The sequence below is a fragment of the Typopeltis vanoorti genome, chromosome 22 (assembly GCF_054136105.1).
Source record: "Typopeltis vanoorti isolate ZY-2024b chromosome 22, IOZ_Tvanoo_1.0, whole genome shotgun sequence".
Lineage (NCBI taxonomy): Eukaryota > Metazoa > Arthropoda > Arachnida > Uropygi > Thelyphonidae > Typopeltis > Typopeltis vanoorti.
The window spans coordinates 2,423,090-2,449,555 of record NC_143570.1 but is presented as its reverse complement, the minus strand read 5'-3'; the positions used below and the strand labels follow the sequence as shown (position 1 = coordinate 2,449,555).

At 36.2% G+C, this 26,466-nt stretch overlaps 1 protein-coding gene across 1 annotated transcript; it reads left to right on the top strand.

Moving 5' to 3' along the window:
* The first annotated feature begins 867 nt into the window (after positions 1-867).
* Plekhm1 (Pleckstrin homology and RUN domain containing M1) lies at positions 868-25,841 on the top strand. Its single transcript, XM_090412405.1, has 2 exons — positions 868-2,266; positions 24,975-25,841. Exons 1-2 carry the CDS (start codon positions 959-961, stop codon positions 25,839-25,841), a joined length of 2,175 nt encoding a protein of 724 aa, XP_090268531.1. The 5' UTR covers positions 868-958.
* The last annotated feature ends 625 nt before the right edge of the window (positions 25,842-26,466 follow it).

Here is a 26,466-nt window from a genome sequence, read left to right as displayed (position 1 = left end):
TTGAAGGGCGCAATGTTCCCCTGAGTGACAAGTATATAGTAAAGACAAGATATAATAAAGAGATACTATACGACTAATTTAAATTATCAGAAGTTTTCTTCTGATAATTTAAATTAGTCGGTATTAATACAACTATGGTATTAATTTAAATTAAATTAATACCATAGTTGTTAACCCATCGATTTCAATCCATGGTGAGTTAGCCGATCTCATACGGAGGTAGCAGCGTTTTTTCTCCCGGAAACTCGGGTTTTTCATCCCGCATACATACAAATCGGCCCTTCAGAACACACGCAATTTACAGACAAAAATTACTAGTTGTGGTGGTGTTGGAGGTGGGCGGTAGATGGCGTTGATTCGTAGTAGAGGTAACGTGTAGAGATAGTTGAAGATGTCCTCCCGCGATGAGTCTTCGGACTCCTTGGAGGTATCAGGAATAATAATAATAAACCCTCTTATTTATGCGCCGTTTTCTCTGTTCAGCCTATTTATTTATTTATTTATTTATTTTTCTTTTATCTATAGTTGTAATGTAATTTTTGCATTCTAAGAGGTCGAAAGGATGCAAGTAGTCATGTTTATATAAATACATAGCTGTGTATTTTGTTGTTGTTGTTTACTTTTGGCATTAGTAACAAACACATACAATCTGACGAACGAACTTATTTAATGAACAAAGTCCAAAGGTATTTAGAAATGATCTTTGGCAAAGTAAATTTTGGAGGAAAAACTGTCACTACTATGTGATAATTCAGAATCCGGTAGGTGGCCACAATAACAAACAGAAATGCGTTGCTTTGGTCAAGTGAATTTGTTAGCTGATTTTGTATACAAGTTTATGTGGGGATACTGACTTGGTTAGCTTTGTGCTGTGATCAGCATTTGATTTTTCGAAAAGGATTGAACATACATATTTTGAATCAAAAATGTGCAAACGTGCAATATTAATACGATAGCCATGTCTTCCCTGTGGAAAAAAGCAACTTCCCCAACTATTGAAGACATCACTCGTGAAATTGTTATAAAAAAACAGTTGACTGCTGAGTTGGGACGTTCAGTTCGAGCGCTTCAACAAGAAAACGTTGGTAGAGAGGATCCTGTTTATGGAGGAGAAACTGTAAGTAATATTTGTACCTGTCTTGAAGCAATATTTACGCATGGTCTGAAAGAAAAATTAGTAAACAAAGTGACAGCTGTACTAGTACTAGGTAGCAATAATGATAAAATGCCAGAACCAGATTTTTGGCCTGTTGTGATGATATATTCTCATAAAGATGTACTGTCGCAGATTTGTCGATTAAGTCAGATTACAACTGATGTTGGGAGATGTAGGGCTTGGTTACGGTTGGCACTGAATGAAGGACTAATGACAAGTTATATTGATACCATGCTTAAGGATAAAAATACGTTACAGAATTATTACCGATCCACTGCCTACTTTATGGACAGCGAACAGCCTGATATTATGAAACAGTTTCTTGAAGGTCTCTGTATATTTCACCTTCAGTTAGCTTGCAATTGCAGTGCTTTAAATCTTTGGCCTGCTGGACCACTAATACTTGCAGGACTATGGACTCCTCCAGTTGTACCAGAACCTGTTATGCCAGCAGTTGATGTAGTTGAGGTTCTCCTTAATGAAGAAGGAAACAAAGAGCATAAAGGACGCAGTAAATCTAGAGGTTTAGAATCTCCATACACAAAACGACAACCAAAAATTAAATCCCAGAGTGATGTTAGTATGGAAAACACAGAAGAAACTGTAGCCAGTGCTAGCAATCCCATAAGCACTTCTGAAAATGAAAAGTGCAAACCATTGGAAAATCAACCATGTATAGATATAGAAAAGCCTAAACAAAGTCATAGCTCCATTCCAAATCAAGGAACTGAAATAGAGCGTATATCTTTAGGATCTAGTGAAATAGATTTCAAAACAGACATTCCAGATCAAATGGCATCTCCAAGTTCTATTCCTGATTTTCAGCAAGGGTTTGAAGAAATTCCTTCAGCTTCACCATCACCAGATGTTACAAGAGGTAACCGAATCTCTCATTATCATGGTTGGTCATCATCACTTGAACCAGAGGAAGATATACCTTTTATAAAAGATGATGATGATGACCTTGATGCACAAAGTTTTGACTCTCTTTTGCAGAATTACAGTCGTAATGTTAATAGATCACTGGTGGGAACACCAGAAATTGCAGACTTTATGACATCAGTTGTTAAAGTATCAGATCAGGAAGTAGTTAGGCAAGCAGAAAATGAGGTAATTCTTTTTGTATGTTTCTGGTGAGGATTAGAGTTTATTTTTTATTTAAAATTTTTCTTTTGTTATTAAAACTGTATTGTCACATATTTTTTAAGATTATGTAGCAAAGTTTGGTTGTATCTATAGTAATCCTTGACCAGTCTCAGTGCATAACACTATTGCAAATTATGGTATACCTATGAAGAAATTATTATTGTACAGGCACCTCCATGGAGTCTGAAGACTGATTGTGGGAGACCCAAACTATCCACACAATTTATCATACCTTTCCTTGAACCCATTAACAGACAAAGCACTCACAACTGACTCTGGTAACCCATTCCACTCACTCACAACTCTCCAAGAAAAAAACCACACCTTTATTCAACTTCTAGGGATGACCTCTTGTTCTGGCCCCCCTCTAACCAAGTTCTGAAACATTTCCCCTGTATCAATCCTATAAAACTGTTTAAGTAACTTAAAATGTTTCTATTATATCATCTCTTTTTTCTCCTATCAACAGACTTTTGTATTCCACAACCCTCAATCTGTCCTCATAGGGGACAGTCTACAGACCACTCACCATTTTGGTCTTTCACCTCTGAATCTTCTCCATCACTTTCTCATCCCCAGGAGACCAGACCTGAGCACAGTAATCCAGATAGCCAAGTAATCTTATGAGCTACTTTAGCAACCTTAGATATGTGCTCTAAACTTTAACTCCTTGTCTATCACCATCCCTAAATCTCTAGCTTCATGTATTTCCTGGAGTATTGTTCCATCAGTGTGGTATACAATTTGTAATCTATTTATCCCAAAATGCAAAATGTTCTAGTCTTCATCCATATTCTAGCATAAGTAAACAATAGTTTACACATTCATTGCTTTGCCTAGCTATTTTTTAGTAATAGTAGTTAACTTCAGTATAAGTTGTTCAAGTATTATAAGATACTAAATACATTTCATAATAGTGTGGAGGTGTATGTTACCATATACTGTGGTGAGAGTTTCTTCAGATGTCTCATCAGTGGGATACTATATTGGTTGAGTAGTACTCAGTCACAATACTATATAGCTGTGAACTTTTTCATGTTGACCAGGTGCATAATTCTCTAAAGAAATAATGATGTCTAAACTATAAGATTTATAATACATTAGGTTATTATATAATTTTTTTTTTTGAAAGCTAACATTTCAAAGCTACGTTTTTTTAAAATAAACTATATTTTGATTAGCCAAAATATGAAGAGCTTAACTTTATTTTATATCCATTTTCTGCAAAATCATGTACGCTTTTGTCTTGACTGTTATACTTCTAAATTCAGCGGACACTCTCGTATCAGCTCTGAAATATATTTAAGTTAATGAGAGAAACATTAGTGCAAAATTTGTAAATATATTTTTTTACAACCCTTTCTTGCTGAAAGCATTTTAATGTACTTAAAGATAATAGTAAATATATGAGAATGCAAAATTCATTATCTCATATCATTATCAGAAATCTGTGGTGTTGCATGACTCTGATATTTGAAATATGGACTGATACAAGACCATTGTTTTATGTTTGCTAATTCTTTGTATGCTTCAGACTGGTTTGCCTGTTTTGTAAGATGAAGACATGCAACGTGAAACACACTGCTATTTTCATATGAAACTAGTTAACTCAACTTCAGTTGCAGGTGAGTTAACTAGCTTTAGCATTTGTTAGAATGGTCCACCACTTTCTGATAACTGATATGTTTATATCACTTACTTTTTTTTTCCCTCCTTCTCCTGGATATCATGCTCTACAGATGGCTTTTCATCTATCAGTCAACATTGATTGATGAAAAGCCACCAGAGACCTAATGTTCTTAGACTTACTTATCAGAATTGCCTCATCATTTTGAAAATCAGGAGACCAGAGATATGCACGGTAATCCATCTGATCTATATTAAAGCCTTGTGCAGTAGTATAGTGACCTCATTATCTCTACAAGTAAATTCCCTCTTTCATTGATCTCACAGCTCTCTCTTGTACACCCTTACTTCCATGCTCCACATATTTCATCTGGCTCTGCAATATATTCCATTAGTGGAATTCTCCACACTCCTTCTTTCCATACCTTACAAATTGCTATATTATTGACAATAGTGAATTCTGAAAAATAATTTTGGAGTAATGGTAATCATTCCCTTTTTTGTCCGTTCTCTCTCTCTCTTTCTCCAAAAGAAAACTTATTTCATAACAGGAAATAAATAAATACCTGCCTACTGATAAATACAAGATGGTAATTGTTATTGTTATTTTTTTGAACTCAAACTTTTTTTTTTGTTTCATCTGTTGTGGTTACTGTGAAATGTATTTGTTAGATAATGCGAGGAAGATTTTAGAGAGTATCTGTGTGTGAAATCCATAAACATAAAGGTCTTCAGGGGGTACGTAGCAATTTTTGGTTATGCATCATTAGCGCATGGAATCATTATATTTCTCTACAAATAGTGCAATTAGAGACAACTGGGATAAAAACGGCTGTAAGTAATGAATCACATCTCCCCTCCAACAGAAACTGCTGTACAGACTTAAGCAAAACCATATGTTGGCGGTGCAACATATGGTTTTTGCTTGACACCACCCCGTCATGAACATGTTAACACTAAGAAATATGTAGTGAATGTGCTTCAGATATTATGGAATTCAGTTGAAAAGAATTAGCATTTCAACTCAACTGTTGAAATTCTAATTTGTCTTTGGTTCGTGCGATCTTTTGTTAATACCGCACCAATTATATGCACTTCTTAGCTGCTCTATGTATCTCAAGTCTTGAAAATTACTGGTAATTTTTGCTTGAAATAATGGGAAAGAAGATGAAGCTATTTGGGTTGATGACTTTGACAATGCACACAAGGACAAGGAAACAGTTCTTGATGCCTAAAGTAGCGATAGCGAGTAGGAGCTTCTTGGTAAGTCAAACCATTTGCAGTTTTTTTCTGAAAACTTTAGTTTCCAAAAATTTCTGCACATATCTTGCACCACAATTTTTTAGCTTTAATTTTGGGAAAAAAGTGCGAGTTATATTTGAGTAAATACAGTAATTTTTTTAGCTTTCAAATTCTTAAGTATGGATCATTGGTTAAAGATTGGATTTATAAAAACTCACAAAAGAGAGCAATATAGCAAATATAAGTAGCTGTAACCAACAAGAAAACGTTGATATTGCATCTGGATCAAATGAAATCGATAAGGGTGTGTCGTCTGACATCTCTAGAGAACCAACTAGGAAGAAGATGAAAAATCTTCGTAAGTATGATATTAATTACTTTAAATGTGGATTTTCATGAACAGGAAATGAAGAGGAACCTATTCTAAATTTTGTTCTATTAAAAATAAATCATATTTTTTGTTTACATGAACATATAAATTCAAATAAAATAGACATTTATAATGAAATATACTTTATTTATTATTTGATAAAGGGGTACTTGGTAATAATTAAAATTTAAGAAGGGGTACGTGGATATCTGAAGTTTGAGAAACACTTGTGTAGATGATGAAGGTAGTTGTGGTTGGTGGAGACAGAAACTTGTAGAGTAGATATCCTCCCTTGATGAGCCTTTGAACTCCCTGGAGGTGTTACGTAATAATAATTATTATTAAAACTTCCATGGAGTCAAAAGACTCATCGCAGGAGGTTCCGCTGTTACACATACAGTTTATCATACCACACCTTAAATATGTTCACTGTCTTCATGCTCACCACACTCTTGGGCAATGCATTCCAATTACTCTCCATTTTTCCATGCAAGAAACCTGCTCTTCACCCCCTTTGCTCACACTCTCCTTATACAGCTTCCAGAGATGACCTTTTGTTTTCTCCCTATCATCACCCATTCTATGCAAAACCTCCCGACATTAATCTGGTAATAACCTGTTATGTCTAATAACAGCTTATGTCTCGATCATATCCCCTCTCCTCTTCCTATCCACCAATTTCTGCAAATTGCATTTTCTCCATCTCTCTTCATACTCAACATTCCAGAGACCAGAAACTTCCAACACCCAATATTTCAGTTGTCTCTGGACCTTTTCCAATACACCTTCATCTTTTTTGAAAACCAGATGACCAAATCCGTGCACAGTAATCCATATATGGCCTGATCAAAGTCTTATACAAGGGAACCATAACATCCTTACTTCTACAGGTCACTGCCTTCCACATCATTCCCATTATCCGCTGTGCTGTCCTCACAATTTTAGCATTATGTCCCCAAAAGTTTAGTCAATATCCACAATCAATCCTAGATCTCTCATCTGTTCTACCCTTTCCGAGATATTTCCACTGTCTGTGTATTCTACATCCCATCTCTCCTTTCCAAATTTTAAAACCTTACACTTTGCAACATTGAATTGACATCCCCACTCATTTACCCATTCAGCCAGTGTATTCAAGTCCTCTTGCAAAGCCACAGTATCTGCTCTACTCCTGATATCTCCCCAACTTTGCATAATCTGTAAACAACTGCACATCACCATTCAGACCTCTTCCAATATCATTTACATACAAATTAAACAGCAATGAACCCAAAACAGATCCTTTTGGTACACCACTAGTAACTTTCCTCTTCTGGGACGTTATGCTTCCATCGACAACTTTCTGATAGCTATCAGACAACCAATCGCCAATTCAGTGAACTAATCTACTGTTTAGCCCCCATCCATTCCAATTTAACTACCAGCTTGTCATGTGGCAGTTTATTAAAGACCTTTGCAAAATCTAAATATACCACTGTGTATGCATCACTCTTATCCGATGCATTTGTTACTTTATTATAAGTAGAGAGACTGCTAAAACACTATCTTCCTTTAACAAACCAATGCTGGCCACCAAAGAGTATTTTTCTGTTTTCAACCCAATTCTGAATCCTGGTCTTAATTAATCTCTCTAACACTTTAACCACAATTCCAGACACACAGACTGGCCTATAATTCAAAGCCCTAGTCTTATCACCTCCCTTATGAATTGGAACAATTTTACCTTCTTTACACTCCTTTGGAACTTGGCCCAGCATAAGACTCATGTTAAAAAAGATATGTAAAAGCTTAATTCCTCAGAACATTTCCTCAAAATACATAGTGATATAGCATCAAGTCCTATTTACATCAAATTTATTCAATTTCTCATGTACCTCCTACTCACTCACTAACAGTTCCCCCTCCTCCTTTCCCACTGCATTCAAGTTTTGCATGATGTCACATTCACAAGAATGAAATACCTTTATAAATTACTCATTAAATAACTCAGCTATATCCTTTGCAACAGTTATCATCCCTCCATTTTCACAAATCAATGCCATCCTTTCATAATTATTCTTTCTTCTATTGGCGACATATCGAAAATATTCTCTTAGGATTTTTTTTAGCCACATTAGCTCACTGCTGCTCATACTGCCCTTTTGCTGCTCTTATCAAGCGAGCCACCTTCCTCTCCTGCTCATTGCACTTCTCATGCAACTGGTTGTTATAATCACTCATCTTGTGTTTCTTCCAGATCATGCATACCTTATCTTTTGATTCATCCATTTCACATCTGCTCTATTTACCTTCTTGACCTTTGGAATACATTCTGATATTGTCTCCACTAAATATAATAAAATTGGTTTAATCCTTTATCCAAGTGTGAGCAAACAAAGTTTGCACCTGAAAGTATCTTCAGGACTGGGGTAAGGTGGTACAAACTGGGGTAAGGTGTTGTACCACCTTACCCCAGTCCTGAAGATACTTTCAGGCGCAAACTTTGTTTGCTCACACTTGGATAAAGGATTGAACCAATTTTATTATACTCTAACCAAGTGAAAAAAAAAAATAAACTTTCAACATCTTTCTCTAAATCCAGAGTAATTTATAAAAAAAGGGTGGCACACCATTTGGCAACTCCTATAGGTAGAGATGACCTGCTAATGCTTCTACCTGGTATCTCCACTTGGGCCTGGCTCCCACTGAAGAGACCTCAATAAAGGTTGAAACTAATCTGGGTAGCGGCCCTTCCCTTAATGCATAACATTAGACATATCCGCAAGGAGATGTGTTTTGCATTATAAGAGATACTGAGATAGGAGTGTTGGTAGCTTGCTCCACCTTTGTAACGAGTTGCCCTGGTGTTGTACCACCTTACCCCAGTGCTGAAGATACTTTCAGGTGCAAACTTTGTTTGCTCACACTTGGATAAAGGATTAAACCAATTTTATTATACTCTAACCAAGTGAAATATAAACTTTCAACATCTTTCTCTAAATCCAAATTAATTTATAAAAAAAGGGTGGCACACCATTTGGCAACTCCTATAGGTAGAGATGACCTGCTAATGCTTCTACCTGCTATCTCCACTTGGGCCTGGCTCCCACTGAAGAGACCTCAATAAAGGTTGAAACTAGTCTCGGTAGTGGCCCTTCCCTTAATGCATAACATTAGACATATCTCCACTTGGGCCTGGCTCCCACTGAAGAGACCTCAATAAAGGTTGAAACTAGTCTGGGTAATGGCCCTTCCCTTAATGCATAACATTAGACATATCCGCAAGGAGATGTGTTTTGCATTATAGGAGATACTGAGATAGGAGTGTTGGTAGCTTGCTCCACCTTTGCAATGAGTTGCCCTGGTGTTGTACCACCTTACCCCAGTCCTGAAGATACTTTCAGGCGCAAACTTTGTTTGCTCACACTTGGATAAAGGATTAAACCAATTTTATTATACTCTAACCAAGTGAAAAATAAACTTTCTCCACTAAATAGTTCTTAAGTAGGGCTCAAGCAGCTGCGAGCTGTTTCCTGAGCTTTTCATAATTATCAGCCTTATAATTCCACATATATCCCTTTCTAACAGATGTCCTCAAATGACTAGTTGCCCTGCAAGTGATCACCTCATGGTCACCTCTCACCAACTGGTGGAAGATTTGACACCCCCCATTTATAACATGATCTGATGAGATGATCAAATCCAATACTTTTTTGATCCTCATGTGCCATCTGTTACATATGGCCTAAGTTAATTCTTTAAAATGCTTAGGCTTAAGACCCAAGTCTTTTAAAAAACTCCAGAAATTCATTTTCTTTGCCCCCCCCCCCCCAGATGCAGTCTCTTAATTCCAGTCTATATTACCATAATTAAAGTCACTCATAATGATCGCTCATTTCTTCCAACCATTTGCCTATACATTTTCTTCTCATTACCCTCCATATTACCAGGCCTATAGCAACACCTAACTAAATATAATATGAACCATATGGATGATGAATAACAGTGGAGATAATCTGCACCCTTTTCTTGCACTTGATTTAATATCAAATCGTCTAAGTGTACCTCCTTCAATTCTAACTGCTGAATTAGAGCTCAAATATACACTATGTATTCCTTGACATAATGACCCACTTACACCATATAACTTATAGCATTTGGAACACCTGTTCTCTTGGCACCTTGTCATATGCATTTTCCATACAAAACATAAGTACAAATACTTGTTATATTCCCATGAATTCTCATCTATTTGTCTTAAAGTAAAAATCTGATCCTGCATATGTTGTTCTCCAAGTTTCCCTTCCATAATTTTTCTTTCTTTTTTTTTAAGTGTGCTGCATAATTCTTATCTGAAACACTCAGTGGAGAAATTCTTCTTTAATTCCCACAGTGTGTTTTTTCTTTTTTATAGATGAGTACTATGAAATGAAAGCCGTGTATGGGTATTGCAGTTGGTGGTTGTAAATAGTGATCAAGAAAATATCGACAAGGGCCTGAGAAAATCGTTGTAACAGGTGAAGGATCACAGTGTAGTTGGGAAGGGTGGTTAAGTGTTTTGCACTGGTGAACATAATGAGTTGAGAAGAGCAGAAAGCTCTTCTCAATTCACTACATTCTGTCTCCAACCATGTATATTATGTATTACAAAAAAAGTATGCAGGTTGTGAATGTATGGAGTAAATTTGATAGGTGAAGCTGCAGTGGTTTAATAGAGATGGGTTGCATTTGATGGCCAGCATTTTGAGTAGCTGCTGTTTGATGAAAGAATGAATAAAAAAAAATGGATTAAATAACTGTGGAGGTAACAAAAATAAAAAAAGAACCTAAAAGATATGAAATTGAAAGAAGATGAATTTAGTGTGCAAGACTTTTTATTTTTTTTGTGAAATCAGTGAAAGACATGAGAAAAAGAAGTAGAGAAAAAGCAAAATGAAACAAGAGTTATGGTGTAGATTGCACTGGGGTTGTATCTGATATGGTAAAGGAATCATAGTGATGGGAAGGGAAGTTTGATAAACTTGTGGACTCATGAAGAAGCATATGAGAAAAATGATCAGCATAGTTGCTTATGGGTCTTCAAATGATCTATTATGTTTGTTTGCTAATGCAAAAAGTATTAGAAATGAAGGGGATTAGTTTGTATCATTGATTAAGTGTATTCCCAGTGATTATTGAGCAGGTAATAATAATAGCTTTGAGGCTGTGGGATTAAGATAAATTTGCCCATGAATAGAGAGGACAGTGAGTGTGAAATGTTTATGCAAATTGGTTGGACCGGTAAAAGAAAGGTGATTCTAATGGAAGATTTTAGTTATGGGAATATAGATTGGAAAGATAATATAGCATTTACTTACAAACAGTGACACTATGGTTGATATAAATCTCCCTCAAAATTCCAACAAAAATGCCACACCAAGTACAATATACAAAACATACCAGAATCACTATAAAAAACTTGCATTCATATCCAGTTTACCAACATCCATGGAATAAACACCAACGTAAATGATATATGTAATTGCTTACAGTCATCTAGACCAGCCCTTCTACTTTTAAAAGAAACCTAGATTGCATCTACATCAACCACTGTCCATCTTAAATGTACAAACTTCATGATTCATTTTGCCACAAGGGTGGCACCTATGCCTTTGTGAGAGCTGATATTGCTCGCCAGAGAATAGCTAATTTACAACCCCCCCTTACTTTTGACCTCTTCTGGCTTAAGGTTTCCTTTTCTCATTTAGTAACATTTGTTTACTGTATTTACCGGTCTCTAGACTCCTAAAATCAATCTGACTCCTTCACCTTCCTTTCCATGAAGCTCAACCTCCTGCAGTTGCTATCTAGGTAGAGAAGTCATCTTCCTAGGTGATCTTAACATTCACAACTCCAGCTAGTTCCCTTTTTCCAAGTTTGTGGTTATAAGCAATGACCTAATGCAAATTGTACAATTACCTACTTGGATTCCTGATGATCCTCTCCACTTTTTGATCTCCTTTTTTCTAGAAACGTGAATAGAGATGTGACCTCTGTAATGAATTTTCTAGACTCACTATAGAGTCAAGTCTACTCTCAGTAACTCAGATCACAATTTTGTTCAGCTTCTCTCACAAGGAATGCCTTTTTTCCAACTACTCCCAACCTTGTGCCTTTTGGCACTGCAAGGTTATGAAGTGGGATGACCCCTGGAACTTTTATTCTTTCTTTTCATGGCTTGACTATCGCTTCTGCCCTGAGTGACAAACAGAAATTATTCTTGTTAGAATGATTCTACTCAAAATTCTCATCCATTTTCCAAGCCCTGGTTCAGCAGAAAGTAGTTGGGGGAAGAAAAAAAATCTCAGCCTACCACAGGCAGTTTGCAATAAGATCTCGAACTTCATACTCAAAATGTGCTGACACATGTAGTAAATGCAAAACAGCCATCGGCAAATCCAAATCTGACTTCATAAAATCATAAAACCAGGTGAAAATAATAAAAAAAAAAAATTAACATATGCAATTCAAAAACAGAAAAATAAAAGAGATTCTAGTTCTCATAGAAGCAAAATTTAACTAGTAATAAATATAGTGAGAGAGAGGATATGAAATGATTGCTGGTAGAAGTGAGAGTGAAAAGGCAAAAATTGTTAGTCGATTACCAAGATAATAGTACTGAATTTGCATTAGCTATGAAGGTAGATGATTGGATGCAGAGATTTTATGGAAGGAATGACTGCAATGTTTTGATGTGAGGAGCTAGTTTAAGGGAAGTATGGATTTATATAATGGAGATGACCTGCACCAATGAATGTGCTGGGTATCATTAGTTTGGAGAAATTATTCATTGTGAGACCTAATACAGGAGTTAGGGATACTAGATCATGATGAGATCTATCCATAAGAATGACTAAGTTACATAACTGTTAATGTTATATATATATATGCTTAATCATGGAAGTGATTATGATGAAAGGATAACTGTGTGTTCATCTGGTTCAGCTTTATTAATTATTCACAAGGATTGTCTGTATAAGTGAAGCAGTAGATATGAATAGAGATGAAAGTAGTCCATCTGGATCATGCAGACTATAGAAATAAGTATACAAAAAATCATGGAAGTAACTGTCTGTGCTTAGATGTAGAAGTATTAGGAAAAAAGCGATTGAGTTGTTTGCCTTGGTGAATATGTTGTGACTCTGATTGTTGGCATCAATGAGGCATGGCTCTCAGAGGCAGACATACTAACTGGTATTGAGTGTAAAAGGTACAGTATTTTTAGGAAGGACAGACAGTAAAGGCACGTGATACTAATGATCTCAACTGATCAGTTGCTAATGATGATGAAATGCATTGCCAAATCTACCTAAACAAGTAATCATTATGGATGACTTTAATTATCCAAACATTGATTGGGTAATAGCACTGAGGCTGAATTTATTGAGCTGTTGTGAGATAAGTCTCCTTGGCAGCATGTGACAAAGAAGGAAAGAAGGAATTTGAAGTTAGTATTATAACTTCAAAGGTGGGGGGGGGGAGATTCAGTTAAAACAGGACTATTCTACCTTTAGTTGGTTACAGTGATCATACTATAATGACCTGTGAGTGACTAAGTATTTGGATGTTTCATTCAGAAGAAACTGCATGCTGAACTACAAAGTAGGATATTACAGTCAGTGAAAGAGAATACTAGGTTCAATCTCATGGTATCTGTTGCTATATAGGAAGGATATTGGCAGTGCATGGGAAGCATTAAAAAAAAATACATCAGCAATGCAATATTGGAAACTGGCCCTTGAATTCGAAAAATAAATAGGATAGAAGTGAAATGGATGTGCAGTCTTATTAAGCAAGAAATTCTGAAGAAAAAGATGCGGAAGGAATACTATGTACATAAGGATGATGTCAGTTATGAGAATTATAGGATGCATGCCAGAAGGGTTACAAGTATTGTACAGAAAACTATGTGTGAGTATGAAAAGAAACTGGTTCTGCAAGCCAAAGATAATCCAAAAGAATTCTATTGTTGTATTGCAAGTAGAAGACAGAAAAGAATGAATGTTAAAGAATAACTGAAAGAAGGTGGCATGCAGAAGTGATTGATCATCTAATGAGTACCCATTTTGCTAAGAGCTATCAATCAGATGTATGCAACATTGAGTTCAGTGCTTCGACTATACTAGATGAAGAAACTCAAGTGTATAAGGAAGTAACAGAGGTGTTGCATAAACTGAATTAGAATTTGGCAGTAAAGACAGATGGAATATCAGCGCATGGTTGCTAAAACAGTGTTCAGCTGACTTGGCCGTGCCTTTGACCTTATATAATTTGAATCTCAGTACAGGGATGAAAAGAATGCATGGTAATTCCATTGAAGGTAGTGCAAAGACAGTTGTGTCTAACTATTCACCTATCAGTATCTCTGCAGTGGTGTAAAGATTTTGGAAAAGTTGGTAAGATCTTATATATAGAAATGGGTTGACAGAGAATCTAAACTTTGCAATTAATTGTATGGGTTTTTTGCTAAGGGATGGTCATGTTTGAGTAACTTGTTCACATTTTATAATGTAACAATTGAGTTAGACAAGGGGAATGGATATACTATAATACTTTTGACTTTGCTAAGACTTTTCACAGGATACATCATGGAAAGTTTTACATAAGTTGGAGGGTTACAGGATTGGATTATAAACTGTTAGCTTGAATAAGAGGATGGCTGAGTGACAGATATCAAAAGGTGGTGTATAGAGGATTTGAATCTGCAAAATTTAAGATGACCATTAATTTACATCAGGAATCAATCTTTTGTCCATTGTTGTTCATTTTCTACATTAACGACACTGGGAAGGATGACAGGAGACATATAGCTATTTGCTGATGTTGCAAAGATCGCAGGGTAATTAGGAATGCGACTGACATGTATTATTCTTGCAGAATGATTTGAAGCTGAAATTGAGGCATGTCAAAAGGGGTTGTTATTTCAGTGTTAGTAAATGTAATATTATGTACTTTGGTGTGTTGAGACATCCACTGACATATTACATTGGAGAAGAAATTGATCGAGTTTGGTATCTTGGAGTTTAGTTGATTGAAAGTTCAAGTTCAGGACCATATAGCAAAGATTGCAAAATACATCTCAGAGGATAAATATGATGCTAAAACAAACATTGACATCTAAGGATAAGGAAGTCATTTTGCCTCTTTACAAGGCAGTATGGTTGTGTGCATATCTGGTCTGGTTTTTGTGCTGATGCAGATACAGCGGAGAGGGTGCAAAGGAGAATGTTAAAGATGAAAGAACAGATTGAGAATCTATAGACTGCAGACACTAGCAAAGGGGGGGGGGAGGAGAGAGAGAGACCTAATCTTAGGATTATACAAGATACCAGTAGATGGAATTTTTCATTTTATGTAGAGTGGGGAGAGAATATCCATGAAATGAGAATGAATGCAGTCCAGAATGGGGGTGAAAGATAAATTTTGCTCTCATAGGGTATTTTGTGGTTGAAATGGCTTGCCTTTGGAGGTGGTGGGAGTGCAAATGGTGTGTGAACGAATTCAAGATGAGTATGACAGCTAATGTGGGTGATATATGGTTTCCCTCAGTGAGTCTCTGACTCCTGGAGGTCTCTGGTAATAATAAAGGCCAATAGCAGAAAACGCACCTCCTGTTCAAATGGAAGCTGTGTCATCTGATGCAACTCACTTATTCACTTATTCACTATATTATTTCAATAATCACTTATTCCAGTATGTGGAAGCAAGCATATATGTATGACAGCTAATGTGGGTGATATATGGTTTCCCTCAGTGAGTCTCTGACTCCTGGAGGTCTCTGGTAATAATAAAGGCCAATAGCAGAAAACGCACCTCCTGTTCAAATGGAAGCTGTGTCATCTGATGCAACTCACTTATTCACTTATTCACTATATTATTCAATAATCACTTATTCCAGTATGTGGAAGCAAGCATGTATCCAGCCTATTCTAAAAAAAGTGATATAAAAGCCAGTCATCAGATTAATGGCCAATCATCACCACCTCAGTCCTCTCCAAAATAGTGTCACTCAACTTCTCCACTACCACTACAGAGTGGAGAACCTTCTCCACTACAGAATCCATTATGGATTCTACCATCCAAGATCTATGGCTGAACTTTTAGTCTAAATCACCCACTACTGGACATGTACTGTGCAAAGGTTCAGAGAAACATGCTGTCACTCTTGATAATTCCTGAGCTGCTGATCCTGTTTGGCATCAGGGTCTGCTAAACAAATTGCCATCCTTTTGTCTACCTGCTGCTCTCTTAATTGGGTAGCCAGCTTTCTTTATGGTCATTTATTGCATGTCATGGTGGATGGCTCTCTTTCTCTTTGAGCTCTGCCATTCCAGGAGTGCCATAGGACTCTGTTTGATTTGCTTCCCTGTTTCTCATATACATAAACAACCTACTTCTGTCTACAGCTTTGCTGATAGTGTACTCCATTCATCTAATCTTTTGACAAATCATGTAGTGCTCAGATATCCCAAGCTTCAAGACCAGTACTTTGCAACCAGTACCTTACACTGATCTTCACATCATCCTTCAATGGAGCAAGAACAGCCTGGTCGGTCACCTTTAGTGCATTTTTCCACAAAAATGAATTATTTCCTTCCTCTTGCAAAAGCAATCTCAGCTCACCTACCCTTACCCTGAGTAATGCACAAATCACCAGACAGGATCAGATCTCTCTGCTTTGAATAACAATTACCACTCTCTCGTGGCATAAACACATCACCTCATTAGATTCCTTAGCCTCTAAAAAATTAGGTATTCTCTTCCTCTCAAGATGCTATTTTTCATTCACCCAGCTATTATGAGGGTGGTCAGAAAAGTTCTTGGCCTTGACCATAGATGGCAACACTATTGGCAAGATTTTTTTTTTTCTAAGTTGGTACATCTGTCATAAGCATCCATGTGAAATTGCAAATCAATTTGTTTTATACAGCTGTCTGGAGCAAAAGTGTTGTCTGTATCCCTTGAAATGGATAAAATTGAGTATTGTGCAGTTATAAAATTCTTTGTAAAAGAAGGTTTAACGCCAAAAGAAATTCATTTGAAGTTCATAAAAGTTTATGGGCACTCTTCTCCTTCTTTTTCGACAATTAAGAAATGGACTGCTAAGTTTAAATGTGGCCGTACCAGCCTTGAAGGTGATCCACGTGAAGGACATCCAAAAAGTGTAACAACACCAGAAATCATTAAGTGCACGATATGGTATTGGATGACTGGTGAGTCAAAGTGCGTGAAATTGCTGAGACTATAGGCATTTCAAAAGAAAGTGTAGGATATATTTTGCATAAAGAATTGCAAATAAAAAAGCTTTGCACAAGATGGGTGCCTCATTTGCCTATAGATCAAAATCTCACTCGCATGAAAATCTCTGAAGAGTGCTTGGAGCATTTTAACAAGAATAAAACTGATTTTGTGTGTCGATTTATTACCATGGATGAGACTTGGATTCACCATTACACACCCGAATCCAAACAGCAGTCAAAACAGTGGACAGAAGCCGATTGTTCAGCACCAAAGTAGACAAACTTGGTTCCATCAGTATCGGTGTTTTGGAATGCTAAAGTCATTTTTTTATTAATTATCTTGAAAAGGGTAAAACAATAACCGGGGAATATTATTCCGATCTTTTAACCAGACTAGATGAAAAAATTTGTGAGAAAAGGCCTAGTTTGCAGAAGAAAAAATCATCTTTCATCAGGACAAGGCACCTACCCACTAAGGTGTTTTGGCAATGGGAAAATTAAGGGATCTGCACTATGAATTGTTGGAACATCCACCCTATTCCCCCAGATTTAGCTCCCTCTGACTTTCCAAAACTGGTCAGCGTTTTTCTTTGAATCAAGAGGTAATTGCAGTTGTAGAGGGGTATTTTGCAGATCTTACTGAGAACCACTACAGGGATTGGACAATGGCAACACTATCGGCATCACTGGAATAAATGTATTAGTCTTAAGGAGATTATGTTGAAAAATAAAAATAATTTTGAAATTATGAATCCTTTTTTTCATTGTTAGGCCGAGAACTTTTCAGACCGCCCTTATAACTCTATACAAATCTGCCATCCTTAGAATACCGTTTGTGGTCATTCAACTAAAACCTCCAAAAAATTCTGAATGCTGTCCCGAGAAGAGCCATTTGAATCATAGATGATCCCTCCCTCTTGCTTAGATCCACTTCTCTATCTCACGGATGCAATGTTTCGGCTCTGAGTTCTACCAGTACTTCTATGGTCACTGCTCCATTGAACTGGCAGCCATCATTCCTCCACTTGCTGTTTAGCCTGTTCAAACACATCAGATTTGCTTCTCCTCTTCCTCTTTTATTCTGTCTGTCTCTATCTTCTAGAACAGCCTTCTTCATGAAGTATTCCCAAACAACTACAAACTTCAGCTGTTCAAGAAAAATGTCAAACTTTTCTTTCCAACTCTTCCCTATACTTATCTCACACACAACATTGACATTGTGATGTATACTAGTGGCCAAAATTGTGGAAACCTTTTGGAAAAAGTGTATTTTTGAGGTTTGATGGCTGATAACACCACTTTTTTTTTTTTTTGGTGTAATACCATAAAATTATATATCAATGGAAAGATAATTTAATCAAGAATGTAACACAACAAAGTTTGTTCAATTATCTGTATTCTATGAAAGGTTATAGCCAAATAACTAGAAAAAAGAAGCACAACTTGCTTAGGTTGATATGAAGTAGCTTTCCTTCATTTGAATGTAGCCAGTGAGCATGAGTGTTTAGAGAGCCAATCAGGTGTCATCTTGTTTTGGCAATGAGCCAATGAGGTCACAGTAGGATTCAGCTATTCATGTCATGTATTGGAGCTGAGAGGAGGACATTTGTCAGTGTGTTATGTGATTGCTATCAAGTTGGTTGGTTTTTTTTTTTTATGTTCTTTCATTTAGTGAGCTTGTAAAACATAATAAAATTAAAGAAATGGTGCAAAGAGTTGACTGGGCACCCAGAAAAATTGGTGGAAACTTAACCAAAGGTGGCATTTCTAAATTTTTGAAGAGGTATAAGGAGACTCAGTCACTACAAAACCAGACTGGTAAAGGCAGGAAAAGGTGCACAACAGCAAATGATGATAGAAGAATTGAGAGACTGTGCCAACGTGACAGAAGAAAATCATCTGGGTGTATACAATATGAAATGGCGCAATACAATGTGAAGTTGAGTGCAAGGATTGTTCAGCGCAGGGTGCAAGAATTTGGTCTAAATGCTAGAATTCCACGAAAAAAGCCATTTTTATCTCTCAAACAAAGGTTGAAAAGATTAAACTGGGCTAAAACCCATGTTAACTCGACAGCGGAACAATGGGACAGTGTTATTTGGAGTGATGAGACAAAAATCTCCCTGTTTGGTAGTGATGGCATAAAATACATAAGGAGAAGAATCGGAGAATATTTGCATCCTGATTGCATTACACCTACCATGAAACACCCACTCAGTGTTATTATCTGGGATTGTATGACATCAAAAGGTGTGGGCAGAATTTGCGTGATTAATGGGAATATAAATGCCCAAAAATACATAAATGAAATACTTGAGCCCAAACTGAAGCCTTCTGCACGTGATCTTTTCCGAGATAATGAAGCATTTATATTTCAACAGGATTCAGCTCCATGTCATGTTGCTGCTGTGTGCAAAAAAGTGGTTTCAAGATAATCACATTCCACTGCTGGAATGGCCTGGGAATAGCTCAGACCTTAACCCAATCAAAAATCTGTGGAGCTGACTAAAGAAACTTGTTAGTCAGAAGCAACCCACCAATAAAATCCAATTAATAGAAGCAATAATTCAATCTTGGTTTCACATTATAACAGCTGCAGAACTAAAAAATTTGGTTTACTCCATGGGAAGGAGTTGTAAGGCCATAATTAATGCTAAAGGTTACCCAACTAAGTATTAACTCACATTGTGAGAATTTTTGTATATCTCATTTTTTCTATGTTTCACTTTTCTTCTTTATAACTGCTGTTCTGATAAAAAATCCTTCATTGATATATAATTTTATGGTATTACTCAAAAAAAAAGTGGTGTTATGAGCCATCAAACTTTAGAAATACACTTTTTCCAAAAGATTTCCACAATTTTGGCCACTAGTGTATTTATAGGTTCTAAAAATAAATAAATAAAAAAAAATATGCGGAAACAAAAAGACACTAAATATGTGAGGTTGGAAGCAATGTAGAGGTTTTAGTGTTGAACTTGGTGACAGGCTCAGAGGATGTAATTGTGAATGTTAATCTCCACCTTTTAGCCAGAAGCAACTAGCATACTATATATAAAAAAAGCAACACAGGAAACAGTGTTACATCATCACCACCAAGTAGAAGAAATGTGATATCATTAGAAATCTGAAGGATAGAGCATATTTCATATCAAGTGAGAAAGAGAAGAAATACTTTTTTCCCCTTTTTTAGTAATTTAATAAATGAAAAGTTGTTTAACCTATTGTGATGTGGGTGGGTCTGCAGTAGAAGAAACCCTTTTAAAGTATTTCACACTGATGAGAAATACCCTAAAAGTGTTCATTATTCAACACTCCGAATTATGAGTAGATGTCTAGTGCCAAGGTCAATATTAAGAGTAAAAAGTCATTCACATCTTTATATTTAACCCACACATGAGGGGGATAAGAATCTGCATCTCACACAGAGTACTGATGTAGGATACAGGTAAGGATTAGGAAAAAATGTGTTGACATTTTCTTGAAGAGCTAGTAGTTGTTGGGAAACATTATGAGAAAGGCTGTTCCAGAGGAGGACAGAGGTAGATGGAATAAACGAGGAAGAGGAGAAGCAGGTTCAATGTGTTTTCAGTTTTACTGAAAAACAGATGCTGGGCAGTAGCTGCTTTTGTTTTAACAAGTCAACACAAAGGAAAGGAATGATGTTTGCTAGTTCACTGGACCATGGAAGTACTTGCAGGTACACATGTACATGTGTACCTGCAAGATAGAGGTGAAAGTGATTCTGTGAGTGAAGGATCATCTGTGAGCCAAATTGCTCTTGTCTGGAGAGCATCAATAATTTTTAAAGAGGTTTCATGTTCACCACCCCAAATGAACAACATTCTGAGGATTGCCAACTTTGGGATTTGTCTAGACTTAGCAGTTGGATGGGTGTAAAATAGCATATTCAGCAGAAAAGAATAGCCAATGTTTTAGAGGCTGAGGAAGCTATTGATTTGATGTGTTTATGCCAGGAGAGGCTGGAGGTAAATGTCATTCCAAGGAGAGAGAGAGAGATCTGATCCTGCCTGGTTATTTGTGTATCGCTGAGGATAAGGTAAGGTCCTGAGATTTCTATTGTGAGAGAAAAGGAAGCCTGCATTTTGGTGGCATCGAAGATGACCAGAATGTCCTTGCCTCCACTGAAGGATGGTTTAGTATTTCAATTTAGTGTTTAAACCACTAGTTGCAGATGATCTTGATGCTTGGGTTGTCTGAGAACTGCATGGGTTTTTTGAAAGAGTAGGATGAATAGTGTGTGTGCATGCATGCTGTCATTGACGAAGTTGTGAATAGGATTGGTGATGATTGAAAATAGGTCATTTATATATAGGAGAAAGAGGATAGGTGATAGAATTGCCCCCGATGTACTCCTGCATTGGTGACAAAGCTTGAAGCAAGAGCTTGCCATCCACCTGGCACCTTCATGAGTTCTCCAGCCTGTGTTCCTGTTTGTGGAAGGAAAAAAAGTGTTCCAGGAGAAATGAAATTAGCCCATTTCTTATGGGCTAGTTACGGATGTGAAAACTGACTGGCTGTGAGACTGGTTAATTCACCTTCATTTGATAAAAGTTCTTTATAAGATTTCTCATTTCATGTTGAGAACTGAATGTAGGTATTGTGTAGGGTAAAGCTGGATGATATATTACCATGTATCTTTAGTTGTTTTCGATGTTAAACTTGCTCTGAGAGATTTCCAAATAGGGAGAGTCTCAAAGAAGCAGAAGGAATGAAAACATTGTCTGTTCTGTCCTGTCTTGGATTCCCTGTTTAATTTATTTGTTAATTTTATTTCAAAGGACTGATAGGAGTTATTGATTTATTTGCTGCTAGTAGAAGAGAGCTATAAGGAGTATTACTGATTTTTTTATTATTGCTTTCACACACAAGAGGCTGCAAAGCCCATAGCACATAAATGCCATGTGTTGGCAGGGATCAAGAGCCAAGTGATCTCTCAATATTTCTCTGGAATAGTTGGGGGTTGTAGCCCATGGAAATACTTCATGGGGAAGACTGCTCCATAGAACCAAGGGAAATGGAATGAAAGACTACTGGGAGAAATGGGAGACGTAATTGATGCTACTTCTGCTGAACAGTATCCATAGAAATATCACAATGCACAAACTGGCACCGTCTATGTGACAGTGGCTACTGACATTCCTGAAGGAAGATTTAAATACCCTTTTAACTTGGATGAATGAGTGGAGTTGTAGTTTGGTGTTATAAGTGCAGAATATTGTGCTTTTGAGTGCTGGAGTATATGGGGCTAGTACTGGTGGAGTTATACTTTGGGAATCTGAGATAGTGATTGATAGTGGACTGGAGTTGAGAGACGACTTGCAAATATTGTAAAAACTAAACAGTGCATTTCTACTATGATAGGGAGCACACTTTGCTACTGTGTAAGGCATTGATTTGACCACACATGAACTGTTGTGCTCAGATTTGGTCACCTAGTTTTCATTGTGATGTGAAAACTCTGGAGAGGATCCAGAGACAAGTGATGAATAAGGTAATATCAGGACTCTGGACTCTTACATATGAGAAGAAGTTGAAGGAAATGTAAATTGCAGAGTTTAGTTAATATACAGAAAAGAAGTGATATCATAGAGACATTTAAATTGGTGACGAGGTTTTACCAGATGAATATAGAAGAATTTATACATAATGAGTTGGGGAAGAAAGAAAGGCCATCTCTAGAAGTTGGAATGCATTGCCAGAATGGTTTGTGAATATGTGCGTAAAGTTCAGTGTGATAACATATTGAACAAGGCGTGTTAGGTCTATTGATCCTATGGAAATTTGTTAATAATAATCTTTCAGAAGTGCTATGACAAATTAGATCTTTCTTGGTTGTGGTTAAGAGATACATAAGTTGGTTATGTATCTCTTATGTTGGTTGTATTGGTTATATATCTGTAGATACATAAGTTGGTTATGGATCAACTTATATATCTACAGTTTCATTTAAAATATTAGAGATTTGCTAAGACGGGAATACCAGATGTGGGTTCTCTGGAAAAGTGAGTGTTTTTTTCTTCTTCTTTCATATTACATTTTTTGATAGTAGGAGATGTATTGTACAAGGGAAATTGATATGAAAATCATATTTTTGGACACAGCAAAAGCAGATTGTTTGGAGGGAGGGGGGGGGGAGAGAGAGAGAGGATGGATTATAGATGAGCAAAATGGATTAGTAGTTTGTCTAATGGAGGAATGGTGTCTCAGTAAAGAAAGGCAATAAGTGGTATATGTGTTACAACCATTATTTGTTTTCTGATGATGTTAAGTTGGAAAAAGTAATGCAACAAGTTATTTCGAGAAGATTTAAATAGGGTGGTAGCTTAAAAACAATGATGGAAATATTACAAAGATTGGTAAGTGGGAAACTTCATTGGTTCTTGGCTATTTGGATACTGCACTGAAATTATTATATAGAGTCTGAAGAGTCATAATGGGAGGCCCACACTCTTTATTATTAACACAGTGCTTATATTTCTCGAACCTATTCACTGAAAAAAAACACTCATAACTGCTTTTAGCACTGTATTCCTTTCATTCACCGAAGGAAAAAACAACAACAAAACAACAATATTAATTCTCAAGTTTGCTAACCCACTCTTAACACAACTTCCATGGGTAAATCCTTGTTCATGTATTGAAAAATTTTCCTTGGCATCTATCTTATAAATCCTATAGTGACTTATACAGTTCTATCGTATCACCAGTTATCCACCTAACTACCAAAATTTGTAATCCACAGATATTCAATCTATCCTCATGGGTATTCCACAAATCTGTGCTTAGTAGTCTAGATGTGGTCTATTTCTTACAAATAGGAATACTAACTTCCTTATCTCTACTTATTAGCGTTTTCTTTAACAACCAGAAAATACTATGAGCTGTTTTACTCACTTTTTTTGCTGTATGCCCTCTGAACTTCAATATGCTTGTTAAAAGCTGTCAGGTCAACTTCAGATAGATAGAATTCATCTCTCTGTCAAATCATTATGAAACATTATTTCAAAGCTTGTATGATTTATCCACAAAAGATAATTAGTCTTGTGAGTACCCTTTCAGGGAAGATGGAAGAAAAATGCAGTAAATATAATGAATGGGCCAATGAACTGAAATCAGAACTTAAAATGGACAAATTCTTCATATAATTCAAATACTATTAATTATAATTTACTGGAAAGTCATTTAATTGCTATATAATAATAATATTTTAAGTTTGTATTTGGTATCTCATTTCCTCCTTTTTTCTATAGTAAAGAAAAACATTTGAGTAAAAATTTTGTGAGTGCATGCAATAGTCATGTATATTATTATTATTAAGAGAGACCTCAAGGGAGTCAGAGACTCATCGAGGGAGGCCACATACTACACACACCAGCTATCATACTTTTTCTTGAATTCATTCACACTGCTTGCACTCACAACATCCAATGGCAATCCATTCCAATCACGCACAACCCTCTGAGAGAAAAATCTAGCCCTTACACCCTTCTTGGCAGCCTTCATTGTCAGCTTCCAAGGATGCCCTCTCATCCTTTCCCCACCCTCCATAAATTGAAAAATCCCATCAGTTGAAATCCTGTATACCCTTTCAGCAGTTTGTAAGTCTCATTCATATCACCCCCTCTTTCTCCTGTTTGCTAGTGTCTGCAATCTACAAATTCTCAACCTGTCTTCATAATCAGTATTCCACAATCCTGATATCATTTTTAACACTCGCCTTTGTACTCTCTCCAATATATCAGAATCACATTGGAAACCAGGAGACCAGACCTGCGCACAATAGTCCAAGTAAGGTCTTATCAAGGCCTTGTAAAGAGGCAAAATAACATCCTTATCTTTACATGTGAACGTTCGTATATGTCTATGAAAGGTACTGAAATATACTAAAGACTGTCACCTTTTACTGAGATTTATTCATGTGACGGGATAGTCACCTGACATTGACTGGGATGAATAGTCCTTGAATTGTATGTTTATCTTGGTCCTGAATATATGTTGTGTGTATAATGCACATGCACACACACACACACACACATATATATATGTTTTATTAATTCTTTAATATATATATTTATTTATTATTTTATTTATTTTGTAAATATATTTGATAAAACATAGTAATCTTCTTTCTTTCTCTCCATTTTTTTTTTAGTCACCTGAAGGAAGTTTTGAGTCCACCACACCAGAGGTTTTAGATTACGAAGTGGTTCCAAAGACATGTGCCTTCACCTCAGAAAATGCAGATGAATGTACTCGTCAGTTATTATCTATATTAGGTAAAATTTGTCCAGAGAAAGGACTGGATACTCAAAAATATCAGTGCAATAGTTGTGGTGCTCATATTGGTATGATCTATGGTAAAGCACATATATGTAACTATGATGGCTACAGCTATTGTTATGAGTGCCATAGTGATGAGGAACATTTTATTCCAGCTAGGATTATACATAATTGGGATTTTAGAAAGTATCCTGTTTCAAAACATACAAAAATATTTTTGCAGAAAGTGGAAGACGAACCTCTTATTGACATGAAGGTTATGAATCCTCAAATTTATTTTGTTATTGATGAAATGGCACAATTGCAGACACTTAGAACACAGCTTAGCTTATTACGTTCTTATATCTTTACTTGCAGAGAATCTGTTGCTGAAGAATTACGCAAAAAACTGTGGCCTCGAGAATATTTATATGAACATATTCACTTATATTCTCTTTCAGACCTGTTACAGGTTCCAACAGGTGCTTTGGCTCAGACCCTGGCAAGAGTTATTAGCTTTGCCAAAAGACATGTTCTTGGTTGTCAGCTGTGTGTTTTGAAAGGCTTTGTATGTGAGATTTGTAATAATCCACAGGTGATATATCCATTTGATATGGATAGTACATATCGATGTGAACAGTGTCTTGCAGTATATCATGATACTTGTATGAATGCTACTAAGCCTTGCCCTAAGTGTGAACGTCGTCGTAAGAGAGATGCAACAGCTGACCTTCTGTGGTCCTTTGAAGAAACTGACTAGCTGTTTTTTGCTCATGTTTTTTTTTTATTTGTGTATATGAAAATTAATTAGTTCCTAATTAATATTTTAATTTTAGATTTAATGTAAGATAAGATATGGAGAGCAGCATTTTTAAACTAAATTTTTTATTATTTTAAAACTGTGAAGTCATTCTACCTGTGTGGTCTGGAAATATAGTATCATAGCTATTTTTCCCCCAGTATATATTTTACAGAAGTGAAAAAGATGGGGTACTGTGTATTTTAGCTTCTTATGTATGTCCAAATGCTTTTCTTTATATATTTCATTAATTTAGATACCTGTTAATTTCACTACTTCTGATTTGTGCTTGATCATGCTTTTAATTTTTTTTTGTCATAATGACTTAATAAGAAACAGTAGTATTTATATAGGCAGTTTTTAAAGGTGAATTTCCCTTGTAATTGTTTTCTTAATTGATGAATTCTTCTTAAACTCATTAATGCTATGGAATTGCTTAGCATTTTGCCTTTGATAGTAATTCATCTTTGTAAATATTCTATAGATAAGCTATTTTCCACACTGAACTTCTTAAATTGGAATTGACTAATGAATAACAGAGTGGGCATTTGTGTGTGTGTGTGTGTGTATATATATAGAGAGAGAG

What these genes read in the sequence shown, in the direction of transcription:
- Plekhm1 (XM_090412405.1), top strand. Translation starts at nt 959, where the DNA reads ATGTCTTCCCTGTGGAAAAAAGCAACTTCCCCAACTATTGAAGACATC. An exon ending in TTAGGCAAGCAGAAAATGAG is followed by an intron (nt 2,267 to 24,974) that starts GTAATTCTTTTT and finishes TTTTTTTTTTAG; the next exon opens with TCACCTGAAGGAAGTTTTGA.